Below are 11,944 nucleotides of genomic sequence, written 5' to 3'. Positions count from 1 at the left end.
TTTAGTGTACTGTTTTTTTTGAGAATATTTTGTTTTTGGTGTATTTTGTTTTGTTTTTAGTGCATTTTGTTTTGTTTTTCGTGTATTTTATCTATTTATAAATGTCAGCCGGTCTACAATCGTGGACACGGCACGTACTGGGCAGATGTGCTAGCTTGATACCGGCTAAGTCGCGAACTTTACACATTTCCCAGTCGACACATCCCACGCTTTTAACCCGTACACTTTGAATCGCTTACAATCGGTAAAGTAAAATCTATTTGGATGTTATTGTATCTAGCTTTCGCCCGCAACACATTTTGTGTAGAATAAAAAAAAACATAACCATGTAGCCTATGTGATCTTTCAGTCTTTGCTCTACATTTACGGAAAATTTCATCGAGATCTGATCGATTTCTAAGCTACAAACTCTAACAAACATCCATCCATCTGAATCGCATTTATATTATTACTCAGATTGACCTGGCTAAATATAGAAGGTCAGACACCTCAAAGAACCGATTAACTAGCCAGAGTTTAAAACAATAGAATAATATGAACCATGAAGGACATGTTCTAGACAACTAAGGAGTGTACTTAGGTATCATTTTGTTGTAGACAGCCTATACAACTGAATATTTTGTTTAGTACTTTTATTGCAATTAAATGTTAATGCCAAATCGAAATGAGCACAAGTCATAGGTGAAGCTATTAACACGGAAATGTTTAAAAATGTGTATGTGAATAAATGGAAATTAACAAACTATTACGACAGTAAGCACTTAATAATAATCCAAACGGAATTCTGTTAGGTTGCGAAATGTGTTTGCGGTACATAACTTTTGTAGATAATGTCGTAATGGCCGCTGCTGTTATTTACGTTAAATAGCATTGTTTAGCATAATGGTGTTTGGGTGAAGCGACGATCGCAATGCGGCGCGCTGCCTCGGGCCGTTACCTCTGAATACCCGAACTTGACCACGCCAATGCACTATCCCGCCCTCTGGCGGTCACTTTAACCTCTTTATTTTACAGCCCCCCTCCACTAATTGCATTCTACGGTCGTAAAACACTAGAACGAACTAAACATCGAGTAATTCTACAGTTATTCGAATACTTTAGCAAGAAACGAGCGACTAATGCAGTTTTGTACTTTTAAGGAAATAATCGAATGTAAATCGAGTTAACTTTATGGATACAAACCGCAATGACATGTCATTGATATATTTTTTTGTACTTATTAGTTAGTTAGTAAAATGTTTCAGAGAATACAACTTTTGTTTCCAAGATTCGGCTATTTAGTTGATTTCCATTACGTAATGTGAAGTATAAATCCCAATGTCATGGAAATAACATTATTAAATAGCTCACATACATCGGTAGATGAATTAATTACATTTAAACAATGAAGTTTTTTTTTACCTTGATATGTAATTTTGTTTTTGGAATCTGAACAAAGGATTCACTGTTTAGGACTGATAGACTAAATCACTAGAACCATGACTCGAATTCATATTATCTATCTGCTAGAAATATCAGATTCCGCTTTGTTATTGAATTTGTCAACAATTATAATTAATTTACGTAAAAAAATAAAAAGGCAAAGTGAAGCAAAGATTTTTCGCCGCAAGCATTCGTAACTTTCGTCAATTTATTTACGTAGAAAGATGTCATTTCCCGTCACTGCATAATCAGAAAATATTGTTATTACAATTTTAAAGTAGGCAAACAGACAAAGAAAATAACCTTTCGACCGCCAAACACCAACATTGTTTTGACGCGCAAAAGTATGTCAAAATTCCATAGGATAATCTAAATGTAAAATGATATCACATACAATATTTCATTGTAATAATTTTATAATCCACTAAGTCAACAAAAAGGGGAACATAATCATATTTTCATTATATTTTATGACTCGACAATTTATTGACCTCTGTACATTTCAATCAATCGGTGCACTCAATTGGTTGTCAGAAACAGATTTGAAAGTAGATAATTTTAAAATAAAGACCTCAAAACCTATTCCCCTTTGGCTTAAAGATGTATGTAACACAAATGAATTTGAAACATCACTTTTAATATTACTATAAATTGAATACAGAATAACAGATTGAATGTAGGTGATTACAAAGGCAGAGGAAGACCGCAGAAAGTATAGTTTTGTAAAAGATATGAGTAAGAAAGGAGTAATTTACTTAGAAAAGCTGACAAAGAGGTATGGTAGAGTAGTATGTAGAAACTGCGTCGACCCTCAGTAGGGTTTTCACTATGGATAGGATAATAATCAGGGGTAGGTAAGATGTTAATGAATTGAATATAGCGTAAGTCTAGTGGGATCTAGGATCATATATAAAAACTGATTTTTGAAAATCATTTCATATGACCCAAAGTTATGTTACAGGGCAAAAAGACTTTCTCCATTTTACGATAGTAAACGTAAGTATTTTATTTTTAGCAAATGTTGTATAAAATTCCCATTTTGCTTACATAAACGAAAAGTATTTTTGCGGAGGTAGTTTTTATGTCAATTAGGTTATAACTTTTAAGACCTGAACTTAGCCTAAAATTACGTCTTAAACTTGAGTCCTAAGTATTAGTGAATGTTACTTTGATATGTCGTAAACTGTCTTTATATGGCTCTAATATACGTTTCATAACTGACTTACCTTGTGTAAAATATGTATTACATAAGAAAAAATGAAATGGTTCATACAATATTCTCATAGCAACGCTGGTGGTAACTGAATTTGCGAGTGTGTAGATTGGTTTTCGTAAAGGAAGTTTTAATAGATTTTTATACAATATCTTGATTTAATAACTTGTGGAATTCAGAATTCATATACTTGGTTAGATATTTAGTTTCATGTATTTTGTTAAAGGGGAATTACGATTAAAAACTATCTAAAAATGCAAGATAACTCTTCTAATCAAGATACCCTTCTAATTATCGTAGTCAAATGTAACAAAGAAACTTTAAAAACTATCTAAAAATGCAAGATAACTCTTCTAATCAAGATACCCTTCTAATTATCGTAGTCAAATGTAACAAAGAAACTTTAAATAGTCATAGAACATATCCGATGATCTAATTGCCGGTAACGAGGCTGAGCGAGAGAGCAAAATTAATATTATAGACATGAAGTCATTATCAAGTATCTTTTTTTATGTTTAGTTTAAAATGAGCGCTTGGCCATGATCTTTGTTGGGCTCACTTTCGCAGGTTAATAAAATAATGTAAAATTAAACATATATATTGTTTTAGATAAATTATAGAAAAATACAAAGAATTTTGAAAAAGTTCGAAGGAAATGACGCTAATGATGCTTGTTATAACAAGTTTTGTTTTAATATTGAATACGTAACAGATTGAAAATCAATTTTAAGACAGAAAGATTGTCTATTAAAAGATTATAAGTTATAGAATATTTGGTGAGACTATTTTTTTGGTATTTATTAAAGCATAAAATACTTAAAATTATACTTAGATACTTAAAATACGAAGGAATACATATTTGAGATTGTTATAATGTTTTTTCGTCGAAAGAACAAGGTCAAAGCGTATTCCCTGGTGGGAGGTACGCTTTCTGAAAGCCTGTCTCGTCGAAAGATGGATTGTTGTTAAATCACTCAACTACAGATAGTTACAGATATACGAAACGTATCGTGAATGATGTATTTACTTTTATCATGTTTTGCGTCGAATATTCTCGATCAGTAAGAAAAATAACTTTAATAACCTATATCAGAATGTTTTCGCATACTTCGTTTTAAATGCGAACCATATGCAAACAAAATCCAATTTATCTTCCTTTTTCAATGCTTTTGACTTTTATTATTATTTTTAAGTGTATTGAAATTTTAGAGTATTTACTTACCCGCTACAAAATTACTTTAATTATATTTTTTTCTGTGCAAAGTAAGAGTGTAGTTGTCCATTGTATCTTTGTAACTAATCTATTGTAAATATTTATATTTACAAAATAACCATCACAAGTTCTAGCAACACTAATGATCGAGGGGTCTCATTTAGAGTTAGGCTTTACGAGTTCATTCGCACTCCCTTAGGGCTTCATCAGTAACTTTATAAAGTTGGAAACTAACTTAGTTTTAGCTATTACTTTCCCCTTTTATGGAATAAATGTGTATCTTTAATATGGTAGTGTGTTTAAAAACAACATAATTATGAATGAAAAATACTAATACTTGAGGTGCCGAAGACACAATTCTCTTTGATAAATGGTAATAAAACTTTTAGAGCAATTCAATTTTATTATTACCGATAGATGTCTATCATTTTGCTGCAGACTCTATTCTCTTGGATAAAAACAGTAATAAATTTTTTAAAACAATTCAATTTTATTATTACCGATAGAATTCAAGTTATGAATACAACATTTTAGTAGTAACCACCATGTCATTTCCTGATAAATGTACGGAACATTTATGGTATGCGAAATAAAACAAAGGCGTCAACACAAGCTTCGAATGTACAGTATGCATCCATTATTATTAATTAATATTCATATAGTTAACGCTTACAATCTATATTCGACGAATTGCATATGAATTCTCTATGGATTTGTTGTAGCTCATGCATTTTATAGTATGCTGCGAGGAAAACTGCTCATTGTTAAGGTCTGCCGACATCCATACGTAATACAACCTGCGCTGGTGTACGTGCGTTATACATTGTGCTTATTGTGAATAGTAGTCGGATAAATAATGCAACCGCCAAGAGCCGGAGCCTTGCAAATGAGCAAGACGGTTGCTGCTTCTAACCTAGAGATACAGTAAAACTCGCCTAATGCAAAGTGGTTTATTTTATTTTACCCGGAACAAACGCAGCTTGTGGACAGGGAGACAGACAGACAATTTTTATCTAAATACGATTTTCGTTATCAGCAACGCAAATACATCATCTTCCCGAAATCTGGAATAATATGGCTTCAGATGTATCAAGATGTCCAAAGAATCACAATTAATATTGAACACTTTGACTGTTAATAGGAAACTTGTTAAATACGTGTTCCAATAGTCAAGTTTATACAAAATAGACTTTATTCCTTATATTTGCCTTTAGTCGTTCGTTTCAATTGGCTAGCTACGCCTCATTTCTCGCCCTTCGTAGTTTAATACTTAACCTGATCTCAAGCCTGTAATTTAGAGATTACCGTGACGGTTGATATGAGCTAAACCGTCCGCAGCACATCACAGCGCCCGTCATAATGTAATGATGTGACCTAGTTACGTTGATTTGTTCAAATTGCTCATACTTAAAGCGTAGATTCGTTTGACCTAGTCATATGAACCTGAGACATTGTCGTTTATAGATTCACTCAATGGGCATCTAGTGATATTCTTTATAGTAAACTACTTCTGTGTGGGATTATGATGTTTTTTCCGATGAGTTTGAGAGGGTTCTTAAATTATAAAAGCATACAATACGATCGGTAATCGGGATTGAAGAGGTTTTTCCTTACAAAGTTTATTAGTAAAAATCTAGTAAATTTATTGAGAAGTTCTGAAAATAAATTAAAAAACGATAAAACTACTTAGAGATCGGTGGTATAGGAACATCGTATATCAAATCCAATGTTAAATCTATCTTTCATCGAAATGCATCAAGCGGGGTACTGAGAAATTGCAAAGGGGAATATTTTCTAGTGATAGTTTTCAAAAATATGAGATATGTTTCCGACAATAACTCAAGTGGTACTAGAAGATAAGATAACCTCTTAAAGGAGAATTTCAAAATAAAGAAAATAAAACTGAATTAAAAAATGGTTTAAAAGCTTTGTTATAACGCACATCAACTTAACGAAGCTAATATAAAACCTGTAAAAGCTACATTAAACAAAGTACTATAATTTTGTTGGTCTGTATGTCTGAATACGATATTAGTAGTACCTATATCTATAAATTACGAACATTCATCTTGAAAAATGATTCTTTCATCATTGAAAAGCTACGTTATCACAGGCTAACATAGGACATTTTAAATTATTTTTTTAAATTTCACGCAGATGAAGTCACGAGGACCAGCTAGTATTTTAATAAAAATAATACGCCATTTTTCATGTGAAAGGTTTAGTATGTAACTGTAATTCGAAATAAGTTTCAGATTAAATGGTTGAAATATAACGATAAATGTGGAAAAATCCTTTTTTTATCTTTATTTTCTTCTATAACAGTGCTTGCGATGTTGCTATTATGGTAGGTGTGAATAAATTTTGAAGGTTTAATTTTATAAAGTAATTTCCATGGTCGACTGGTGCAATGTCGGTCGGAGCGATCGGCGGTTAATTATGCAACCGATAAACAACTTGTACTCGCGTTAGCGAACTCTCATGTTAATTAACTTTACTCCTATTTACTTTGAACTTCATTTGCATGCCCTTACTTTCTAATTTATATATCAATTTCAAACGCAATATGTATACAGTATGCTAATACTACAGCTGTGGTTGCTGTTACTAAAAATAATTTTCATCATCTTCATCATCATCATCATCCCCTTATCCCACTCCCGTAGGGTCGGCGCACCAGGTTTTTGTCCTCAACATAACTCTATCATACCTCATCTTAGTCATCACTCCCTTTTTGATCATGTCACCTTTTACACAATCCATCCATCTCTTTCTAGGTCTATCTCTACCGATGTACCCTAAAATTTATAATTTTACCCTAAAAAAATGACTCTCTTAATCAAATTAAAAAAAAGTAAAAACACCCTTTATTGTGAAAATTAGTAAACAAAATCAAAACGATGTTTTGACATGTTTTCCCTTTCCACTTGTTGCTGAAAAATCCATACCTTCAAAGGTGACAGTAAACAATCTAATCTTCGAAACGGCAGGACCGACTTCGACCGGACTTTCACTGAAGAGTAGCTAACATGGCCAAGCATGTTATAGGCTACTTTTTTAATATTGCGTGTATGAAGTCGCGGGCAACAGCTTGTATTAAAATAATATCGATCAATGCGATTTATAACCTTGGTATCAAATATGAAACTTCAGGTATTTAAGTGTATCGATCACTGAAAAGTCTCGTTCCAAATTCAAAACTTAGTTTGCATAGATCTAACATATTACTTTACTTAAAGTAAGTATATCTAAGTGTAATGACAAATTTTATTTGTAATTGAGAATGGTTATAAGAACGTTTTTTTTATTTAAGCTAACTGAAGTTTTTGTTTTAACAAAGCTGGTTTTTTAATCCCTGGGTCCAAAGCAATGTTTGTGTAATAAAATTGTTTGGTTTCTGATTTTAGGCTGTAATTTCTGCTGAACAGATAATGATGCAGTGTTTATATTTTAAAATGCATTTAGCACATTTTATGAGATCTATATTTTTATACTAATATTTTTTTTATATAATATAAGGTGGCAAACGAGCCAGCGGCCACCTGAATCCACCGAAATTGAAAGCGACCGCTGCCTTTAAACATCCAATTGCAGATGCGTTGCCTACCCTTAATTGACGGAGGAGGAGACGGACATAAAGAGGACATTTCCTCGTCCTATGCGTCTCCTCCACAGTAAATCCACTTTTTCTTCCCATCCTTTTCTATTAAGAAAAGGGTGGAAAGGGAAAGGGACTAAAATTAGGCCTCCGGCACCACACTCATCAGACGCAATGCGGAATTGCTTCCACTTCACGCCTGTCTTCTGTGTGGTCGTGATATTACACCGGGCGAGCCGGCCCATTCGTGCAAAGATGTTAAAGCGGGCTCTACCACTGCTAAAATAAATTCTATGTCATGAAATGGTATCTATAATTAAGCAATTAGCTTTAGACATACAAATAAACTGTGTTAAACAAAACTACGGCTCTCTCATACGTGGTGCAAACATCAAAAAACAATTACAAGTTAGCTAGAACTCGCGTAGTATCCATTAGTCATAAAACTTCCATTAATATCCATTACGAATTATTCTAGTAAATTAAGTTACAGTGGGATTAGTTTTAGTCCAAACAAAGGCGTTTGAGTACAAGTCAGATAAATCAGGGGGACAGGAAAGCGAGGGGGAGATTTCCTAACTAACTTTGACATTCAATAACCATAATTCTGATTTACAATGTTTTGTTTTTTTATTTTTGTTGTCACAAAACACTTTTTTTAGGATTATAATTAAAGTGCATAGAGATTAAAACATCTGACTATCGACTACGCGTTTAATTCAACTGTTTATATAATAGATATAAAATCCGCAACACACACACAGTTTTTACTGAACAGTCGAACTGTAAAGCGGACTGTGTATAGCAGACTTAAGTACATCTTACTTATTATAAATGCGAAAGTTTTGATGAATGGATGTTTGTTAGAGTTTGTAGCCTAAATTCTTAAACGATTCTCGATGAATTTTAGCATAGTCCGGAAGAACACAGGCTACTTCCTTTTGTGTTTTTTTAATTCAACGCGAAAGTAGTCGCAGGAAACAGCTAGTAATTAAATATGAATTGTAAGTGATCAAATGTGTAGTTCAATCAGAACAAAAAAAACAAAAATGTCTTACGCTTTTTAATCCCTATTTATTTTTTATTTTTTCTGCCTTACAATGTAGAAACACCTTGGTCTATAAAAATAATGTTTTCTGTCGTATGTATAAAGCCATGGTCACCTGTCTTTAACCTTTTACTGACTTAAAACAAAAATCTTAAAACTGAGCGTGTGAAATAAAACAGGTGCATTGACTAGAACGAATCTTTTATTTATTTTGTTAATTAAGAATTTGAAGGAAAAAAATGTTTATTAAACTGTCAATTTAATTATATTGACTTTCTTATCTTATTTAAACTCTTAGTATCAAGTTCTAAAGTAATTAGCAACTCGCAACTTTACATAAGCAGCTACTTATGTTAAGTTATAACGAGTTAAAGTAACTCTATTAACATTATTTGAACACTTAACCCGATTCCGTCAGTGGAAATGCTACACGAGATGTAAAAGCAACCTCCATTATACATAAAAAAACCTTAATTATTAAGTGTATCGAAAAAAACAAGTTTAAACACAACAAATGGTCTACTTCTAGTGGCAATTGATCTATCTTTACTTGAACATTCGTAAAAGTATAACCGACAGGGTGCAAGAAATAGGGAAGAGAAAAGAGAAATGCTGAACTCTTTCTTCTGCTAAGTCATTTTGTGCTCTATTACGAATGGCAGCGTAATTCTTCAAACGATACAATTTTGGTACACATACGGTATTGTCACATGAAAATTACTTCGTATAAACAATAATAGAGGTAACATCAAAGATAGCTATCAGAATGTTAATTATACATAAATTAAAGTTTATTTAAATTCAACCAAAGGCGTAACTATTGTGAGCATTTGGCAAAACAATATCAGGATCCGAGCGCTGGAGGACAGGCATTGTGGACGACACAGAGCTACGAAACTCTGCTTGACAGAGTTGGTATTATTTTTCGTTGAGCATATATCAATTGTTTTTATATTTATCTGTTCCTCGCGATGTCGCCCGCGTAAAAAAATACAAAATATAGCCTATGTTACTCACCGATAAAGTACTTTTCTAATGTTGAAAGATTTTGTTAAATCGGCCTAGTAGTATTTGCGTGAATGAAGTACATACAAAAATACAAATCTTTTCTCTTTACAATATTAGTATAGGTTTAAATCACAGATAATACCGTTTTATTATTATTGAAATAATAAGTAAGAAAAAGTACTAACTTTTTTATTAATGACAGTATTGCTTGTCTCCTACAGAAGTTATTAAATTAAATGGAAATGGAACATTACATTTTTTTTATAACATAAGGTGTCAAACGAGCAAGCAGTCACCTGGATCCGCCAAAATAGCGAAGCGACCGTTGCCCATAGACATCCGCAATTGCAGATGCGTTGCCTACCCTTATCCGACGGAGGAGATGCACATAAAGAGGACACTTCCCCTTCCTATGCATCTCCTCCATCGTCAAATCCACTTCCTCTTCCCATCCTCTCCTTAAATTAGGCCTCCGGCACCACACTCATCAGACGAAACACGGAATTGCTTCCATTTCACGCCTGTCTTCTGTGCGGTCGTGGTATTACAACGGGCGTGCCGGCCCATTCGTGCTAAGATGTTAAAGCGAGCACTACCACTTTTTACATTACATAATTTTTTTCTTACCTATTTCCGAAGTACTTTATTTTTTGTTCAAAGTTTGAATATAACAGCTTGTACAGCTTTCGTTACATTCCGTGCGCAGAAATAGTTTGCACTTGCATTCAAATTCCGATATTTCGTATCTCAATGGCGGACAATAAAGGTTAAATGCAATCTGATCGTGGCGCTTTAACAATACGCCGGGGACATGCAATGGCGGCAGTGTTGCAATTTTTTTTGTTCTCTCGCGATAGTCTCGTTTGCGACTGATCGTTAAGGGAAATGATAGTGGCAAATTATTTAACTCGATTGCAAACGTATATTAAAATATATCGTGATTATAATTTGTTAGGTTAGTCTGTAGAAATCATGATGTTTGCTGCTCCTAATTTTGGTAAATGATTGTGAAGTAATGGGGAAGTAAAATGCCGAATTATTATTGTAAAACAATTGAAAAACGATTGTTATGCAAAAAAAGTTGAGATTTTTTTAAACGTAAAAGAGGAGCGCTAGACAATCATATGTTTTGGCTTCTTTGTTTTAATGTCTAACGCAGACATATCTGTATTCTTAGCTAATTTTGTTACCAATAGCTAAAATTATATCAGTGTTAGACATTGGTCATTCCAATTATTTGTCTAAATTTAAATTGAGGTCAAGGTACTAAGCGAAAGGTAAATAAACAATAATACCGATACAGTTAATAGCTTTTAAAACTTTAAAAGTAATATTACAGATGATAAAACAAAATTCGTTAATTCTAATATTGTACTGATTTTTTTTTTCAAATATTCCAAATTCAAATAGATTTTTTTTGTGTACTTCTCTTTTAGAAATAAACGTGTTTTATGTTAAAGTGTCTCAAGCCAGATTAAAATTATTTCAACATTATTGAAGCACGCGGTTGTATTGCGTGTATATTTTTTTGTACGCGCGATATGCCACTCTCTCAACGCCATATTCGTTTAGAAAGTTATCCTACGTTCATATACTTGTGTATTCGAATCCTGAGATAATATCCGATTTAAAAATATCTCTGGCCTGTACTAGATGGATTATGATAAAAATAATGTCGACTTTCAGATCCTATGTTAATTAATAACTATTATAAATTCTTGCTCACCATTTAAACAATCTTAGTAACTGCATAATGAAGTCCTTGTCAATTTGTAATCTGAAAGTATTTGAATAAGACATTACATCATTATAAGCAAAAATGAAGGTTTAATAATAGATATAACTTATTAATACCTTTTTGTAGCGTTTTAAATTTGCAGTGTTAAGTCATACGATAATATTTCCTGTTCTTTTTGATCGGAATAAATAGTTTCGCGACGCGGACGAAGTCACGTCACCTACTGACTCACTCTTGTATTCTGTTTTGACATTATGAACACTTTCACAATGGCGACGAGTTTTCGTAAATAAATCCCACGGTGATAGCTTCTTGTATAATTAGGATAAACAATCGCCATTTGTAACAGCACCGTGGATTATTAATTCGTTCGAGAAAGGTGCTATGCAACGTGAGAAAATCAAATAAAAAAAACAAGGAATTAATGAGTTGCGGTTTTACTTTTTTATAACTTTAATTCAATATTAATTTGACCAAAAAAAATATGTAAAATAACATGGTATAGGGAACCTTCTACATATTGCTAGAACACACTGCAGTTACACATAACATTCATATACATGCAACATACATAACTCACACATATAAACACAGGTGCACGACGAGTGGTCGAAGTGTTTAATATCATCAACAGATTGTCCTATATTTGTGAGTCTTCGTCATATTTATAATAGTTAATATTTTTTTATCAAATAAATCAGTTA

General features: G+C 32.7%; 1 protein-coding gene across 1 annotated transcript in view; it reads right to left on the bottom strand.

Moving 5' to 3' along the window:
• Positions 1-11,471, bottom strand: part of LOC106100822 (uncharacterized symporter YjmB-like) — a 42,295-nt gene extending 30,824 nt beyond the window's left edge. Inside the window, exons 1-2 of the mRNA XM_013279875.1 lie at positions 11,357-11,471; positions 11,229-11,279 (exon numbers count right to left, since the gene is read on the bottom strand). Coding sequence (XP_013135329.1) covers positions 11,229-11,254 — 26 coding nt within the window. The 5' untranslated portion in view covers positions 11,255-11,279; positions 11,357-11,471. The remainder of the gene's footprint in view (positions 1-11,228; positions 11,280-11,356) is intronic.
• Between the last annotated feature and the right edge of the window lie 473 nt (positions 11,472-11,944).

The sequence above is a fragment of the Papilio polytes genome, unplaced genomic scaffold (genome assembly GCF_000836215.1).
Source record: "Papilio polytes unplaced genomic scaffold, Ppol_1.0 DF824047.1, whole genome shotgun sequence".
In the NCBI taxonomy this organism is placed as follows: Eukaryota; Metazoa; Arthropoda; class Insecta; order Lepidoptera; family Papilionidae; genus Papilio; species Papilio polytes.
The sequence above is the reverse complement of the archived record's forward strand: the minus strand, read 5'-3'. Positions and strand labels throughout refer to the sequence as shown.